Here is a 19,625-nt window from a genome sequence, read left to right as displayed (position 1 = left end):
TGGTGTTTTTATGCTGCACGGAGCCAGTGGTTATTCAGCAACGGGACTTACGGCTTTACGTGACTTCTGAACCACGTCGAGAGTGAACTTCTATCACCAGAAATACACATCTCTAAAACTCTCATTGGAATGACCGAGAATCAAACTTGCACCCATCGAGGTGGCAAGCCAAGACCATACCAATCCCACTGAGGCGCTGTGACCTCCTGTAGAGCCTCCCTAGTTTCACTAACTTTTTGACCAAGGCCAGCGTTTTCAGAAGACTCATCGACTGAGCCGCCGAGCTTTCTTGGAGGGACAGAAATCATCTGACGCAAAGGAGACAAAAATTTATCCTTTCGGGGGAGAGAAAAACCCAAAAATTCTGAGTCCAGAATCATTCCTAAATATAGAATCCATGGAATGGGAATGATCTGAGATTTCTCCTGTTTATCAGAATACCTAGTTTCTTGTTAAGGAGTTTTTGATAGATCTTCAATGCATTTGTCCTTTGACTGAGTTCCGAGTAGCCAGTCTTCTAAATAAAACGAGATGTTCACTCCAAACAGATGAAGCCACTTTGCCAGTGGAGCCAGTATGCGAGTAAAGACCTTGTGATGCTGCTGACAGGCCGAAGCAGAACGCTCGGAATTGGAGACCCTTTCGTTGAAAAACAAAACAGAGTTTCTGGAATCCAGTGTATATTTATGTGGAAATAAGCATCCTTCATGTCCATCCAGTCCCCTTGATGTATGGAGGACATGATCGACTAATTGGTTTCCACATGGAATTTTGTCTAGAGAATGATATGATTTAAGGCGCTCACATGTATAACTGGCCTCCAGGCCCCCGATGTTTTGGGGACCAACCACGAAGATTCTGTTGTAAAATCCCTCCAAGTTTTGATCCTCTACTATTTCTACAACTCTTCTGCAAAGCAGTGACTCTACCTCTTGAGAGAGCCGTAAACTTTTCTGATTTTGCCAAGTAGGCCGGTAGTGTTATTGATGAACTGGTCAAAGGTGGGCCTTCTTTGAAGGGAATGACCTATCTCTGCTGCAACACCTTGACTTCCCAAGGTTCTGCTCCTGTCAAACTCCTACAGACACACGAAGGACATGCTACTCACTTATTACTTGTTGTTTTCAAGGTAGTTTTCTTGATAGACTTGGTTGGAGGTCGTAGGTTAGTACAGGGACTTTGCTGGCCTCTCTGTCTTGCTCCACGAGAGAGATCTATTAGGGATAGATTGATGCTCCCTAGAATGCTTGGCCGATTGCGCCAAAAGATCGTTGGTTGATTTCTTCTGTAGTGACGACAAAATCTGATGCACTAATTCTTGCAGGAAGAGATTTTTCTCGTCCAATAGGGCAAAAAGCAAAGCTGAATTTTGTGTTGTGGTTATGCCTTTAGTAGCGAAGGATCACCACAAATCCCTCTTCTTCATGATACAAAATGAGATGAGGGATGTCAACTCCGCCGATCCATCTAACGGACTTATCCGCGCCCGACGGTACCCCTAACAAGTCTGTTGTGACGTCTTCTGCAATCGCCGGGCCATCTTCTACCTTCCTCACTAAAGCCTCAATTGTCCGATCTAAGAAGCTATATACTTATAATACTTTGAAAATACTCTTAGTATTTCTCTTCGTAAGGTGATCCATTTCCGAGGACAAGAGCATAACTTTGGCTGGTGAAAAGGCTGACCACCTGGCAGATACTGAGGACTGAGAAGTTGCCCTGAGAGGAGGCAGATGTTCCCAAGGAAGGAGATTCTCAGGTGGGGCGGCAAAAGAAGCTTTACCCATCTCTCTCTTCAACGCTAACCAGGAGTCTATGTCTCTCAAAACTTTCTTCGTTGATGAAGACAGTACCACCCTGGGCAGGGCTTAACTGTTTGAAGCTGGTTTCCTCAGGAGGAAAGTCGAAGGCAGTGACAATGAAGCCGCTGGCGAGAAAATATCCGGAAAGTTGTTGAGGAAGTACCTTAATGCCGAGCAGAAAAACAGACTTATATCCTGTCCCTCCTCTTCCTCAACCAAAGAGATAGGCAATAAATCCGCTTTTCCCATTTGAGAAGGTGTTGGAGCTTTCTGCAACAAAGACATGTCATCCAAATGTCGTTCAAGAGGAGCGAGCAAAGGATTGGAAGTCGAAGAATATGACAGAGAGTGAGGCGAAACTGCTCTTGCCTCAGTTGTCGGGGAAGGTAGGTGCATCGCAACTGACGTGGATCGTTCGGCCGAATGACAGCGCCGCATCGTATCAGGAGAAACAGGTCCAGGAGTCTGAGATAATTCCAAGATAAGTCTGGATCTTGAGACCGATGAAGCTCGCTCCGAAGGATCTGTCTTACGCTTAGCAGAAACATACTGCCAATCCATACAGGAGAAGGAATCAGGGCTATCTCAAGCAAATTGAGACTGAGGAGCCGACGATGCAGGTGGCGACACAGTGTAGCTGCATGAAGGTTGTGGACTGAAGACATCCTCTTTCTTCCTCTTAGAAAGAGGAGGAGTTTTATTTACATCCTTGGACTGTCTCTAGTGGGGGTGCGACACATCTTGAAAACACTCACGACTCTTGTTGGGAGTTGAGCTGTCCGACTCAGACAACCGATCATGTACACCAAATGAGGCACCTTTCCAGTAGCACTCTGTCGAATCCCGGTATGGGGGAGCAGGAGAGCACCAGTGGGCCGGACAGCCACCTCCTCTACACAATCACTATGCACTTTGATTGCCTTTTTCCATTAAGGCTTTAACAGAAGCACCAAGTTCCATCATCACACTCGCTAAAAATTTGAACTTATCGAATTTTGACTTGAGGCTGGCAACGGTGTTGGGATCAGGAGCAAGCGAATCTGGAATAAGTTAGTGACACAGGAGCAGGAGGAGAAATCCTTGGAGAATCAACAGGAATTACAGACGAAACAATGATGTTATCTTCTACCAATTCAGCAGCTTGAGCATTATCTAAACTAGATCTACTTTCTGCCCTAGCAGCTGCTTTCCTCTTTCTGTCCTTACCCATCTGGTCCTGATGGATGTTGAATATTTTCCTTTTCTTGTCGTCCCATTTTCCTTTCTTGTCGTCCCAATCACAACATTTAGCACAAGCATTCTCTCTCTCGCACTCTTGACCTCTACATTTACATCTGGTATGTGAAACATAGCAAGGTTTAGCTAACCTGGTCTTACAACCATCTGTACAAAACCTAACACTAGTTGTGCTAAAATCTGACAAACTGTAAAAAATGCGCTAATGCAAAACAACAGAGTACTTCATAAACTCCAAATTCATCAACACAATCCATTGAAAAAAGGCTGCCAGAAACAATCAATGTTCATTGGGAGCCAGTAGAAAATGAATTGAAACTACCAGGCTGTTACCTATATATACTCCCCGGCAGTGGGTGGGGCATTCTAACTACACTGTAACGGGAACTAGTGCTAGAGTAAAATTTCAATTGTTAGGCTGCTGTAGGTAGGAAGCTCTTGGCTATATAATTACTGGATAAGTTCCATATACAAAACTTTAGAGTCTAAAGTTCTCTCACTCTGCCAACTTGCTGATGCCTTGCACAGACTCACTGATGACATATGCAGATTTGCTGACACTTCATACTGACTCACTACCAGCCATGCAGACTTGCCGACACCTCGTGCGGACTCACTACCATTCGTGCAGACTCACTGCTGGCCTTTATGGAGCTACTGATACCTAATAAGAACTTGATAATGACTTGTGTGGCCTTGATGACATCTTGTGAGGATTAACATACGCAGAATTGTATAAAGGAAACTAACAGACTAACAGGAGACTGTGAAATGTTGGCAAGCTTAGTCTGAGCATGAAAGGCAATCCATAAAAGCCACAAAAGCCAAGGCATGGAACAGTGTCCTTGACAAAACAACTTGCGCAGGGGGAGAGCTGGCTCAAAGGCTTACTACCCGATTGCCTATCAACAGACCCAGGGTCCTAGCGATGGCAGCATTTAATATGGATCACATCTAGCTCTGTCATAAAACATGAAGATCTATACCTATCACAACTGTCCTTATGCAACCAACATCTAACTGTCCATGAAGAACCGAGGAGCAAAGGCAGGAGACCTGCTGCACAGTCCTTGAACATTCTGGGATGCTATTATTTTTTGGAAACCCCAGGACTACCAAGCCTGTTGGCAAGAGGTGCTGAGGTAAATCTCAATTCACTGCTCGATCAATGCACAATTCTTGAGAATCATACTTCAACAATTAACTCATTCTGATCTTACAACCACTTACTTTACAAAATCTAACCGATTTCAATATGGAAGAATGGAAAGAAGACACCATATTGCTAAATAAAAACCAAAATCCAGATAATCTAATTGGTTAACCAAGAAAAACAAACTCAAGTTTCTGAACACTTGTCTACACAATTGGCTGGTTTTATTGAAAATAAAAATGACAACCAAAGCAGTCAGTCTTACCCCCAAACTCCAAAGAATGGGGTAACTATCAAGAGAGTTCATTAACAATTAACTTGATCCTAAAAATTGTCAAACACATGCCAAGTAGTCACAAATCAAATGAGAAGTATGTTTCACCTCAAAATTCAATAATCTATAAAGGTACAGCTGCAAAACATTCCCCTGGAAAGGCACCACTTGCAAAAACACCCAATGCACTGAGACTGCTGTTACAGTCTCCACTGGACTAAAGTACTGACTGCCTTGAGACCTCAAAAAACCTCTCCTTGTAAAAGATGGTTGATACTCTCCAGGCAGCTACTGAAAAAGGTGGAGTTTCGTTGGAACCTTAAACACAGGCAAAGATCATAATCAATCTCCTAACAGCCTGCCATAAACATTAATTCCAACTTTCACATACACTTCTTAGGTTTTTCCCCTAAAAAATATATTTTTTACTCATTTTTATGCAGATCAACTGCATACATCCAAGGTCCACTGAATAATATTTCTTTGGTGATTCCTCTATATTTGATATGTGCTACTTGCTTCATAGAGGATTAGTACCCACATGCTTATATGATGCCAAGATGCAACACTTCCTATCCCATAAACCATTTTCTTAAGTCCTTATGGCATTCAGTTCATTCATATACTATTATACATACAGTCTACAAGCATGCTTTCTCAATTTCTTTAATTACTGTATGATCAGTGTACTATGTGTTGAAAGCTCACTTCAAAATTCAATGAAATTTTAAATTTTTTTCATATAATTTGCCACTTTTGATCTAGTAATAATAAATATATCTACCCTACATACAATTTTATTTAAAAAGACAGATAAAAGATAGGACTGAAATGCCACACCTGTGAATACATCAAAATTGAGTATATATTTTTAAAGACAGCTACTTACCCTGGGCCACCACTCCAAAACAGGCTTGCAAGTAAGAGACTTCTCTGGAATATCATATCTGTGTTTTTCTACAACTGTTCTGACATCTCTTATTAATGCTATGGGGTCTGTTATGAGATCAGGCACACACTTTTTACTGGTGGGAAGAGCATGAAGATACATGACAATTGCCTTCAAACCATGCAACTCAAACTGGGTTAAGTGTACATGTTCTCCATTCTCATTTTCTTTAGTTTCTGAATCTAATGGCTTCTCAGGATCAGGCTTTTTATCTTCTTCTTTCACCTGTAATTGTCAAAGTGAAAAAAAAGTGAGAAAAGACGTAGAGTAACTAATGGCCTGTACTGAACATCAAATAACAATAAAACTCACCAACTATGATGGAACAAGTACCAATATTAAATGTAATAAGTTCATATCCTATGTTCTCACCTCTTTTAACTGGTTATTATTATTAGTTTTGACTTTAGATGACAAGTACTTCTTGTATTTTTCCTCTTCATCTGGTGGGAGGCTCAAATGAGTTCTTCCTAGGAGTACATGGACATACCTTTCTAATACATACCACAACATTTCTGTGAAGAACGGATATCTGAACTTTTGTGGCACCTGCAAAGAGTACACTTTTAAAATTCTAGCTTTATATATCATACACTCTAAACAGTAAAATATTTGTAATGACAAAGCACATGTGCACACTGTACATACAGGATTTGGTCCAAACAAAGCCAAAACTATAAAGGGCAAGCATATAAGAGATGAAGTTCACAAATACAATAACCTTTACTTTCCATTTTATAAATGGTAATGGGTACGTGTATTTAATTCTGCATTAAGTGGATACAATCCCACTGTTCACACGAGTGGAAAAAGAAGTTAAGATGACAAATAGTGTTTGCAATACCACTGCTCACAATTTACATGTGTTAATTTGGCTTCATGTGAATTTGTATGCAGCTGGGCTAAGAAGTGTGTTGTGAGGGTGAGACAACTCAGAACAACACTATTGCTACATTATGGTTACTTTAAGTATATGTGAAGTTTTCAACTGACTATATTTGTATTCTTACTCAAATAGCCAAAGGCAATATTCTCTAGTGCTAATTTAACGGAAAAGGTTATTATATACTAACATGTGTAGCATCCTCCACTTGAGCAACTCGAAGCTGTTTTTCTATGCCAAAGCTATGAAGAAAATTCCCTCCAAAAACCAAGGAATCTTCTGGAGTGTAAACAGCATGTATCCAACCTAAAATTCAAAAATAATATAGATCTTATCATACAGCAAGACAATGCAAAATTTAGTATTTTTTCAAAGCTTGGAAAGTCTGACACTGAAGTCCACAAAGTAAACAATGAACACTACCATCTAATGACAAAAATACATACTAGTAAGTCTCCTATGGGGGAGAGAAAATATAGGAAATAGAAATTCATTTAAAGAATAAAGAATAATTTACAAGTATGAACAAGTATTCTCATAATTATAAGAATACTTGGTACAGTGGGGCCCCCATATTTGCGTTCTCCAGATTCACAGATTTCTCTCTGGACCATATCTACCCATTATTCGCGGGAAATTCGCCTATTCGCAGTATTTTTCTATGAGAAATATTCTGTAATAACTTTAAATAAATTTCTCATAAAGTACACTTCTTGTAATAAAACTATTTAAAAAACCAGGTATACAAATTTTTAGTGGGTTTTTCTGGAGTTTTCAGCATTTTTATAGGGATTCCGATAATCAGGGAAAGGGTTTAAGGAGCAGGATCATCTTCCTCACTAACCTATTCTTTGCAACAATTCTTACCAGCAGAATAGGTGCGCATATCAAATTTTGAACTTTGAAATTATGGTGGGAAAGGGGATCAATCAATGCAAACAATATTTTAACTGTGCATGCGTGCGTGTGTATGGTTTCAGTTTTTGGATTTTTCCCCAATTTCAAAATTGAAGCGTGCTCTAAAAATACACAAACAGTCCATTTCAGACGAAAGCGTTCTGTGAAAGTCAAATAGATACCGATTATTTGTCTGTATTATAAATATAACAGTACAGGCAACCCGCAGTTATCGGCAGGAGGTTCCGTTCCCGAGGGGGTGCCGATAGGTGATTGCCATTAACCGAAACCTGATGATGTATGGCGCCATGGCGCCAATAACTGGTTATCAGCACCATAAGCACCATTATTGCACCTCTCTTAGGTATGTTATGGCACTGTAAGGTAACTTAAGGCGCCGATAACTGGAACTCCGCTTGTCATGGCACCACAAATCACCAATAACCAGGGACTGCCTGTAATTATTATTTTGTTTTTTTATTTTATAGGTTAGTGGAGTAGGTATATGTGTTATACATTTAAGAAATGTATGCAAAGTTTGTGGTTAATTTTATTAAATGTCTGTAAAGCAGAGCCTCTCCTTTTGTTTGAAATGGCACAAAAATTATTGTTGTGATGTCATAAGAAGCCTTGAAGATAGGAGTGAAGAGAAGAGTAGGGTAGGGTGGGGTGTGGTGAGTGATGAGTAAGAAGTGGTAGTGTAAGGTTGGGAGCGCTCTCGTTTGTGGATTATTGATCAGTTTGTAAGTGTGTCTTTTGTTTGTTGAGGTCATGAGCTGGACTGAATGAAAAGTGCAATGGGAACAGGTGTGTAAATTTAGGAATTGTTGTATTTTGGTCGGGCTGGGAGATCATTCAAATGGTAGTAGCATGTGGTTAGTCAGAAATGGACAGATGACAGTTAAGTCTATAAAGATGGAATACAAGCGAAGAGAATGTTTGTGATTTAGCGGGATACATAGCGAGCATAAAGAATGGAGAGGATAAGTTGAAAATTGGCTTGTGGTGTGTAGAGAAGCGAAATATTTGGAGATAGTGATAAAAATGAGCTTAAAAGGAAAGGCTTTAGAAGTAACAGAAGGGATTGCTCGAGATGACCTTGAGGATATAATGGTTCAAAGATAATCTTAACCAAACTAGATGAATTATATCTTAAAGACTCTCTAATGGAAAATAACGGTCAATTGAAAAATTATTTTCAACTAGAAGGAGAATCTAGTGAAAAGATGAGAAATTTTATAATTAGGTATGAGAAGGCAGAATCAGAGTATAGTAGAGCGATAGAGGAAAAGCATGCTTGAAAGTGAAGTAAAGGGTTTTCATGTATTAGAACATGAAAATCTCAGACAGCGGCCAAAGAAAATTGTAATATAAAAGTGTCACAGATAATGAAAAGAACATCTGAGGGATTAGGGAATACAGAGGAAGGGGAATGGCAAGGGTCAGAAAGGGCTATGCAAATATCGGGAGAGGGAAAACCAAAGATATCGCGGAAAATGGAATCAAGGTAGAGGTGGAAGAAATCCTATAAACACAGAAGGGAATATGCAAATCAGAATGGTATTAGGCTAGGGATTGTCTTCAGAATTTTCAAAAGAAGAAACAAGAAATTGGACAGGAAGAGAAAGTTTACATGAGAGAAGTTAGTAAAGGAGGAATAATCTTGGGAAGAGGTTGATGGGATTTTACACAGGATGTAAATCAACAGTTTGCGGAAAATTGTGATTGGCACGCACTGTTGTGGGTTTGAATCAGGAAGAGTTGAAGGGAATGAAAGATGCTAGGATGATACCTATATATTAAAAAAAATTCTTCTACAGTATTTCATTTCAGTGTCATCATAAAAGCTGAATGGGTACTAATGGAAATACCAGCAATATTGAACCATGAGTAAAAGGGGTCGACTTAAATTCAAAAGAGAATTATGCTCAAATAAAAGGTATAGTTAAGAGAAGATAAACAGGGCCACCCAAGATACCATTTTGAGGAGGAAGGTAGAAGTATTGTTTCTGGAGAGATGGAAGGAAAAGAGAAGGGAAATTAAAGGTGCACTGATGAAGATACATCTACAATTTGGTCACGGAAGTGGAGAAGCTAATGGAAGCAACACAGTGGAGTGATGATTTGAGAGAAAAAGAAAAGGAGGAAAGCAGTTTGTTAAGCTTTCTGGGTAAAAGACAAGAAACCAGAAATAATTAGAGACACTTTTTGATGTGCAGTTTTCAATATTTGGAGCACTTATAATACCAACAAAACAATGGAGGAGAATTTCACAATGAAAAAGAAAGGAGGATGGCAGAGATGGAATATTAAACCATTGGCCACGGTATTAATCTCCATGGAGCAATGGAATATGTGAGAAGACAGTAGGCATAATCAAAGAAAGCTTAATAAAGATGAATGATAAGGAGGTGGATTGGTCAATAACATTAAGATGGGTAGTGAGTGTAGGGAACTACTTCAATAATGGCAGTTTCTCCCCTAACCCATTAGAATTTGGAGGAAAAAATTCCTTTGCCAAATTTAATGAGAGAAGAGAGTTCAAGTCCTGCCTGCAGAGAAAAAAAGTATGGAGGAAATTATAGTAAGGGATACTCTGAATGCAATGCATAAGGCCCGAGAAGTGTTTATAAAAACGAGTCTTGTAATAAAATAAGAATTGCTTCAAAGAAAAACAGAGAACATAATAAATTTGAAGCAGTAGTGAGAGATGCGGTATTCTTTGTAGTGAGAGATGCCGTATTCTTTGTAGTGAGAGATGTGGTATTCTTCGTAGAGAGAGATGCGGTATTCTTCGTAGTGAGAGATGCGATATTCTTTGTAGTGAGAGATGCGGTATTCTTTAAGAGGAAAAATGAAAATGAATGGAGAGCTCAGGTAGTGGGAGTATCAGGTAACATGGTAGTGGTTAAACATGAGGATTCTCCAAGAGAAATAACTAGAATACATGTTATTAAGATTCAAAGCCTGTCACTTAAATAAACCAAACATATATTAAGGAAGGAAATATAGATGGGCAGGAAGGAAAAGAGAAGGTAATGGGTTGGAAAAGGAATCTAGATATAGAAGAGGCTACAGAAAGACTTGGCGGAGGAAACGCTGGAAGATGAAGGGGAAAGTGAGTTAATAGAAGGGATACTGGCCATGGTATCAATCTCCTTGGAGCAATAGAATATGTGAGAAGACAGTGGGCATAATCAAAGAAAGCTTAAGGGGGCCGGCCAGAACCCCTATATATGGTGGTATAGGGCAAAAAATGCAAAGTCATGAAAAAAATTCATGGAGCTTATATGACAATTGAGAATACGTATACAAAATATTTTGTCAAAATTCCTCTTAATTTCATAGTTACAGGGTAATTAGTTAATGTAACTCAATAAGCCTAAAACATTGATCCGTACAAGAAAATGCAATATTTCTTCTATTATCGTAAATTTTGATAATTATTGTCAAAGAACTTGGGAGAAATGGGATCTGTAGACATTCCCCGAGTCGAGAAGGGAGACTTCTCTTCAGTCAGCTACCAAGTCCAACCATCAGTGCGAGCACAAACTTCAAGTAGTCTACACGTTCGATTTCACCTCTGACATTCGCTGGCTTTTACGTATGTTTATGTATGTTTCGGCAAGAATTTCATCATGCCAAAGAGGAAAATACAAGGAAAACATCTTGCTAACACACAGAAGAAAATTCGCTGTAATAAGCCGAGTTAGTGAAGGGGAGAGAGAGAATTGCGTAGGAAGGAGTGCCCCATCTTGCCTCAAGCAGTGCCCCAGGCTACGATATATGAGCAAAGGGATCATCATTTATGATTAAATTATGATAAATAAAATAGTTTTGGTTTATTAATACACAAAAAAGAAATATACATTCATAATAATCATTATTTATTAGCATTGTCTTTATAGAAATACGAAGGAAAACTTTGAACGCCCGTATCTCAAAACTATACTTATTGACCTTCAAAATCTATCTTCTCACTTAGTTTTAAAGCTATAACATTGGAATTTGGTATATAACTCAGAAAGACATTATAGAACAACCAAATAGAGCCCTTTTTTCCAATTTTTGTTTCGTCTTTTTATTTTATAAATTTTTTCTCCTGAATTTTAGGGTTTATTTTTTTACCATATTGAAAAATTCATATCTAGCAAAAAAATTACTTTTAGAAAAAAACTCCTCATTCGATTGGAGGTCCACATCAGGTCTATATATAGTAGTAATCCTAGGTCTTAATATTAAATATCAAGGGAGGAGATAGAATCTGAAAAATGGTTATTTTCGGGATAAATTGCCCTGGCGTCACAAAACCGAAGGTCAGAGGCAAAAATCATATGCGGTTTGGAGATGTCCCAAGTCACCTTATTAAGTGGTATGAATATCAAAGTTCTGTCCTAAAAAAATGGCATTAGAAGGCCAGCCCCCTTAAGAAAGGTGAATGACGATGAGGAGGTGGATTGGTCAATAGCATCAAGATCATTAAGATGGGTAGTGAGTGTGGAGAACTGCTTAAATAATGGCAGTTTCTCCCCTAACCCACTAGAATTTGGAAGAAAAGAAATTCCTATGCCAAATTTAATGAGAGAACATAGTAAATTTGAAGCAGTAATGAGAGATGCGGTATTCTTCAAGAGAAAAAATGAAAATGAATAGAGAGCTCAAGTAGTGGGAGTATCAAGTAAAATGTGTTACAGATGACAACTTATCAAAAATTTGTTAGTTTTCAACAGTTACTTTCAAAAGTTTCAAAAGTGAAAAGAAAGTTAACCACTATATTAAGGTTGTAGCTGTGGCCGAAGAAACAATGTGAAGGTCACAAAATGTTTTGGAAGAGGCAAAAGCAATATTCAAAACTAGTGAAATCACACCTTATTTCATTTAACCCTTAAAACACCTACTGGACGTATTATACGTCAACTAAAACTGTCTGTCGGGGTCAAAGTGGATGTACGGTATGTAGACTACAAAATTTTTTTAAAATATTCACGGAAAAATAGTTATAGGCCTAGTTTGCGAATTTTAAATCACGCGCCTTGAGGGATGCTGGGAGTTCACAGATCAAGCTGTTGTTTTGTTTACAAGCGTTACCCAGGTGTGCATGCATGAATTGCTTTCTTCTCACACTAGAAAGCATCAGCGACGCATCTTAAATTCTTTCGTCACTTTGTCGTAATTTTTGCAGTTTTATATATGAAAATGTGCGCAATTTTATGTAGAATACAACTAAAAACAACCCATGATTGTAGCTTTTATAACTTTTGAAATATTTTCATATAAATCACGTTAAGTGCCAAAATTTCAACCTTCGGTCAACTTTGACTCTACCAAAATGGTAGAAAAATGCAATTGTAAGCTAAAACTCTCAAATTCTAGTAATATTCAATCCTTTACCTTCATTTTGCAACAAATTGGAAGTCTCTAGCTCAATATTTCGATTTATGGTGAATTTTTGAAAAAACTTTATCCTTTCCTCCGCGCGGTAACTCGGCCGAAAATCTCGGAAATTCTTTCGTCACTTTGTCGTAATGTTTGCACCATTTTATATTAGCCGTTACATAAAGTTATATATATGAAAATGTGTACAATTCCGTGTAAAATACAATAATAAATAACTCATGGTTGTAGCTTTGATAATTTTTGAAATATTTTCATATAAATCACTATAAGTGCCAAAATTTCAACCCTCGGTCAACTTTGACTCAACCAAAATGGTTGAAAAACACAATTGTACCATTCAATCATTTACTTTCATTTTGCAACAAACGGGAAGTCTCTAGCACAATATTTTAATTTATGGTGTTTTTGAAAAAACCTTTTCCTTACCTTCGCTTGTGGTCAACTCGGCTGAAAATCTCAGAATTTCTTTCGTCACCTTGTCGTAATTTCCACACCATTTTCTATTAGGCGTTACATAAAGTGTTATACATGAAAATGTGTGCAATTTCATGTAGAATACAACAAAAAATAACTCATTGTTGTAGCTTTTATCAGTTTTGAAACATTTTCATATAAATCACAATAAATAGAAAAAATTTGACCTTCGGTCAACTTTAACTCTACCAAAATGGTCGAAAACTGCAATTGTAAGCTAAAACACTTACAATCTAGTAATATTCAATCAATTACCTTCATTTTGCAACAAAAGGGAAGTCTCTAGCACAATATTTCGATTTATGGTGAATTTTTGAAAAAACTTGTTTTTACGTCCGCGTGTGACGAATTCATGCATCATTTTGTGATAATATTTTCTCTTAGCTGTTTTGATAGTTTTACAATTTATATACCAAAAATGATCGCAAATTAGTGTACAATATGAAAAAAAAATTAACTCATTAGCTTTAACCGTTTTGCTCACAGCATGATTTGTATACAATTATATAAGAAAATTTTTTCATGCTGTCATATATTCCAATATTTATATATGATAATGACATTTTTTTCATTTCTGATGGTTGCATATTAAACTTCAGGCAATGACAAAAAAAAGGAGCCAAAAATGAACTCTCAATCTTAAAAACTAAGTATGCTGAGATTTAAAAAAAAAAAAAAAAAAAAATTCCGTTTCGGCGTTAACTACCGAACGCCGCCGGCATACAACAGACACTTTGGTGAATAGAGGCCCAGCATTTAAGGGTTAATTGAATATTTATAAATACAGGCAGCCCTTGGTTAGCGGCAGGGGTTCCATTCATGGCCACCGACGCATAGCGATTTTAAAGTCTACGGCCGTCGCACACCTTCAAATGGTGCCGTAATCCCGCAATGGTACAATATGTAAAATTATATTTATGCAGTATAGTACTATAAAATTTACTGTACAGTACACCGTAGTATTATAAATACTGTAAAGCAAAAAAAGCCTAGCTTTAATCCTTTGGGGTCTAGAGTATGTAAAGATGTAATAAGGTTTTATACAGAGTACAGGTAGCTGTACTGTTCAAGTTACGATAATTTGTCTTATGATAATCCGGTTTTATGAGAGACCAAATTACAATAGCCTAACTTTATCCCATATTCTAGTTACATAAGTTCAAAAGAGCAAAAGAGAATTATGAAAGTATGGTTTTAACGTTAAACTCGTTGCGTAAACATGTACAGCCATGAACAACCGAACGAGAAATAATTTTTTTTTTCCAAGTACTACAACCAAATTGGATAACAACATCCGTTTGTCTGGTATTTCAATCATCGTACAATAGCACACTATTACCGTAGTTGTTATAAATGACGTTATGTAGAATAGGACTGAGATATCTTAATGTAATAACTTTATTCGTTATAGATCAAAGATCAATAGGGAAATACAGAGTTAAATTTAAACCTAGTTATAGATGAAGCTGAAAAAAACTGTTCAAGCTGCTAATGACCATTATCGTGCATCAGCAACAAGGATAAAACTCCAGTAAACGTATGCCATCAAACACAACCATAGATAAAATTGAGATAAAATAATTTAAAGCAAACCTACTGTACTTGAAAAACCAAATTTTACTGTTGGTTTCACGCCGGTAAAAGATAAATTAAGTAAAGTTTGTATTACGATGATATAAAGGAAAATTGCAAATGGAATCACGTATTACTTTACTTAATAAACATGCCGCCAATATAATGTGTTAAAAAAAAAAAAAAAAAAAAAAAAAAAAAAAAAAAGTTAAAAAAAAAAAAAAAAAGTTCACAATCACGAGGGACAAACAAAGGGAAATCAGGCCAGTATCGGACGACAAGCTGGGGCATGTGACTGCTACAGCGACCAGGAAAGGACTGGAGACCTGGTCATGCGTCACGTGGTCTTCCACCCCTGGGGCATTTACCTGGCAAGGGTAGGAATTACTAGTTTTCTCTGGTCGGTGCCGGATTAACATAGAAGTCTCTCCTACGATAGTAATTCGGGGTAAGTATACGGCGTTGGAACAAACAGAAAAGAAAAAAAAAGGCGATAACTTTAGATACTGCCTAGAGAAAAAAAATCTGCAAATTAGTGAAAGTTCCGTGGAAAAGTGAATGTGTTCCACAATAATCCGCAACAAAGTGGACTGAGGAAATGTGAAACACACAAAACCCAGGGGGCACTATATTTGACTTTTGCAAATTTTTAAGAACAAAGAACAATTGTAAGTAAGAGGTGGGAGGGCGGTAAAAGAAATGGAAAAACTTCTGGGTATCTGGATGCAACACCCAAGATAAATGTCTACCGCTTAGCCTAATGCCGATTCAGGAAAAGGCTGTCTGCTCGATGACTGAAGGCGAAGGATGGTGAAAGTGCTCCAGCAAAATTGGCGGCAAACCATGGACAGTTACGGTGCTTAAAAAAAAAAAAAAAAAAAAAAAAAAAAAAAAAAAAAAAAAAAAAAAAAAAAAAAAGCTTCATCTTGCACCACATTTTGTTACTGGTGAAGCAGCAAGCGCTGACAAAGCAGCAGCCAAAAAGTTTCCTGAGATACTCTTGGTGTTAAATAATAAGGAAGGTTATACCCCTCAGCATATTCTTAATACTGACAAGAGAGCCACATCAGTCCATGAAGAAAAGACAATGCCAAGATTTAAGGCAGTGAAAGATAGGCTAACTTTTCTCCAGAAATATAAAATTGCAAAAAACCCACAAGGTAAGAATGGACCGAGAGAGATTCTCCACTGATTGAGAGCTACCCTGTGACTAGTGCTGAACACTCCATTTTACATGAAGAGATAATGCATCACACAAAATTTCTCAATAAAAATGCACTAAATACTGAATTCAACCAACAAGCGCTGAGGTATCATTGTAGTATATAAAAATTTTGAAAAAATTAAAAACTGCTCTCCAGTGGTTGGCAATGCTGTGTGGCCTCAGGAAAATTTTAGTAGCACTATTTGTGGCCTCAGGGAAATTTAAGTAATATTATTCATACCTCATAAACAGACTGAGAAAGCTGTGGAAGGTGGGGAAGGCCTGGAGAAGTTACCAAAAGGGGAGACAGATCAGGTGACTGGGTGCCATAGGAAAGGAGGCGGGGGTGGGGATGCAGTGTTGGATGGGTGAATAGGAATATGTACATATTTGACTTACTAGAGCTTGTTTTGTTTAGGATTTTTCCACATTTATTAAAGGAAACAAAAAAAAACTATTTTAAAAGGAGGGAAGGGAGAGAGAGAAACAAACCCACCAATGAGATTGCTTACATTTAAGCCTATACATTAACATAAATTTCTTCACATTTTTAAACATTTCATTCAGATGTGTGCATGCAAGGCTAATTCAATATGTATTACCAGCAATATTTATGAACGTCTTATACCATCAAAACAAGTAGTGCATTAATATTTTACTTTAAAATGTAGTAATGCCCTTAAAGATATACTTCCTGGCCAAGGTTACCAGACATATTATCTTGTGAGAGAGAGAGAGAGAGAGAGAGAGAGAGAGAGAGGAGAGAGAGAGAGAGGAGAGAGAGAGAGAAGACATAGAGAGAGAGAGAGAGAGAGAGAGAGAGAGAGAGAGAGAGAGAGAGAGAGAGAGAATTACATGAACTTGAGTGGGCAACACAACCTAGTTGGCAACTCTCTCCCCCTCCTGTCACATTACTTGAAATATTTGACACCTGTGGACCCCAGACCCTCAGCTTGGCTGCCTGGAGTTCATAGACAGATGCAGGGTAGAATGGATTTTCTTTCATTCTTACATTTTTTTATTTATAAACTTAAATCTTACTAATTCGCTTTAGCATTTTCTTTGATGAATTGATATCATTGCTGTTTACATTAATATTGATGTTTGAAAATTAGTAAACCATTTATTTATCACACAGAGAGAGAGTTATCATTATTTGAAAGAGCGAAATGGAAAGATTATGGTAGTATTTCTTTAAAATACTATCACATATAGATTTTTGTAATTACAGTTACTATTGTTATTATTATCATCATCATTATTTGACAATATTGATAAACATATACATACATGTACCATAAAAATCTCTCATCTCAGGAGAGAGAGAGAGAGAGAGAGAGAGAGAGAGAGAGAGAGAGAGAGAGAGAGAGAGAGAGAGACTCCCTCCCCTCCTGTCACATTACTTGATATATTCGACAGCTGTAAGGACCTCAGCCACCCCCAGCTTGGTACCTGGAGTTCGAAAGAAAGATGCGTGAAGCCTGGGATTTCCTTCATTCTTACATAGTTTTTTTTATTTATAAACTAAAATCTTACAAATTCACTATATTATTTTCTTTAATAAATTTATTGCTCTTTGCATTAACCCTCAAACGCCGAGCCTGAAGTTTAGTATGCAACCATCAGAAATGAAAAAAATTTGAGCAACTCGGATTGTGCAAGATTAAGATATTACTATGTATATATACAGTGGAAACCCGTTAGATCGTGGTTCAGCAATAGCAGACTCGGCTTCATGATCTTTTCTGTGAAACATATCCCCAAATATATTGCCGGGAAATTCACTATTGTGTGGATTTTTTCAAAGAGCAATATTCACTAATGACTGCACTATTTTCATTTTTTTTTTATGACTGAATAAATTTTTTATGATAAAAGAATGAAATTATGTACTAATTTCCAAATATCAATATTAATGAATATTAACCCTTAAACGCCGACGACGGCGTTCAAGAGTGAGCGGCGAAGCGATTTCCCCCCCCCCCCCCCAAAAAAAAAAACCCCCCCCCCCCCCACAAAAAAATCATAGCACGCTTAGTTTTCAAGATTTAGAGTTCATTTTTGGCTCCCTTTTTTGTCATTGCCTGAAGTTTAGTATGCAACCATCAGAAATGAAAAAAAATATCATTTTCATATATAAATATTGGAATATATGACAGCGTGAAAAAAAATTTCATATATAATTGTATACAAATCGCTCTGTGAGCAAAACGGTTAAAGCTAATGAGTTCATTATTTTTTCGTTGTATTGTACACTAAATTGCAATGATTTTGGTATATAACAAATTGTAAAATTATCAAAGCAACACAGAGAAAATATCACAATATGATGCATGAATTCGTAATGCGCGGACATAAAAAAAAAAAAAAAAAAAAAAAAAAAAAAAAGCGGTTTTCAAAAATTCACCATAAATCGAAATATTGTGCAAGAGACTTCCAATCTGTTGCAAACTAAAGGTAATTGATTGAATATTACTAGACTGTAAGTTTTGTAGCTTACAATTGCAGTTTTCGACCATTTCGGTCAAGTTAAAGTTGACCGAAGGACGAATTTTTTCTATTTATCATTACTTATATGAAAATATTTCAAAACTGATAAAAGCTACAACCATGGGTAGTTTTTGGTTCTATTCTACATGAAATTTCACACAGATTCATATATAAAACTTTATGTAACGGCTAATATATAACGATGCAAACATTACAACAATCAGACAAAAAAATTTCTGATTTTTTTCAGAAGAGTTACCACACGGACGTACGGAAAAAGTTATTTTTCATAAATTCACCATAAATCGAAATATTGTGCTAGAGACTTCCAATTTTTTGCAAAATAATGGTAAATGATTGAATATTACTAGAATGTAAGAGTTTTAGCTTACAATTCTGTTTTTCGACCATTTCGGTCGAGTCAAATTGACCAAAGGTTGATATTTTGGCACATCGTTATTTATATAAAATATTTCAAAACTGATAAAAGCTACAAACATGTGTTGTTTTTAATTGTATTCTACATAAAATTGCGTACATTTTCATATATAAAACTTTATGTAACGGCTAATATAAAACTGTGCAAACATTACGACAATCGGCCGAAAAAATTTCTGATTTTTTCAGCAGTTACCGTGCGGACATAGGAAAGTTTTTTACTAAAATTCACCATAAATCAAAATATTGTGCTAGAGACTTCTAATTTGTAGCAAAATGAAGGTAAATGATTGAGTATTACTAGAATATAAGAGTTTTAGCTTACAATTCCATTTTTCGACCATTTTGGTCCAGTCAAAGTTGACCGAAGGTTGAAATTTTGTCACATCATTATTTATATGAAAATATTTCAAAACTGATAAAAGCTACAACCATGGGTTGTTTTTTGTTGTATTCTACGTACATGGAATTGCACACATTTCCATATATAAAACTTTATGTAACGGGTAATATAAAACTGTGCAAACATTATGACAATCGGACGAACAAATTTTGATTTTTTCGGAAGAGTTACCGCGCGCACGTAAGGAAAAAGTTTTTTTCATAAATTCACCATAAACTGAAATATTGTGCTAGAGACTTCCAATTTTTTTTAAATGAAGGTAAATGATTGAATATTACTAGAATGTAATAGTTTCAGCTTACAATTGCGTTTTTTTACCATCTCGGTCGAGTCAAAGTTGACCGAAGGTTGAAATTTTGGCACTTTTCGTTATTTATATGAAAATATTTCAAAACTGATAAAAGCTACAACCATGGGTTGCTTTTAATTGTATTGTACATGAAATTGCGCACA

At 36.9% G+C, this 19,625-nt stretch overlaps 1 protein-coding gene across 4 annotated transcripts in view; it reads right to left on the bottom strand.

The window, feature by feature from the left end:
- LOC135218315 (lysine-specific demethylase 2A-like) overlaps positions 1-19,625 on the bottom strand; it is a 198,793-nt gene that overhangs the window by 112,592 nt on the left and 66,576 nt on the right. For 3 of the 4 annotated variants that reach the window (XM_064254539.1, XM_064254540.1, XM_064254542.1), the window contains 3 exons: positions 6,488-6,603; positions 5,787-5,963; positions 5,355-5,639 (listed from right to left, as the gene is read on the bottom strand). In XM_064254539.1, the coding sequence (XP_064110609.1) occupies positions 5,355-5,639; positions 5,787-5,963; positions 6,488-6,603 (578 nt within the window). The remainder of the gene's footprint in view (positions 1-5,354; positions 5,640-5,786; positions 5,964-6,487; positions 6,604-19,625) is intronic. The other variant, XM_064254541.1, reaches the window with a different exon arrangement.

Source organism: Macrobrachium nipponense, chromosome 9 (assembly GCF_015104395.2).
Source record: "Macrobrachium nipponense isolate FS-2020 chromosome 9, ASM1510439v2, whole genome shotgun sequence".
Lineage (NCBI taxonomy): Eukaryota > Metazoa > Arthropoda > Malacostraca > Decapoda > Palaemonidae > Macrobrachium > Macrobrachium nipponense.
The sequence above is the reverse complement of the archived record's forward strand: the minus strand, read 5'-3'. Positions and strand labels throughout refer to the sequence as shown.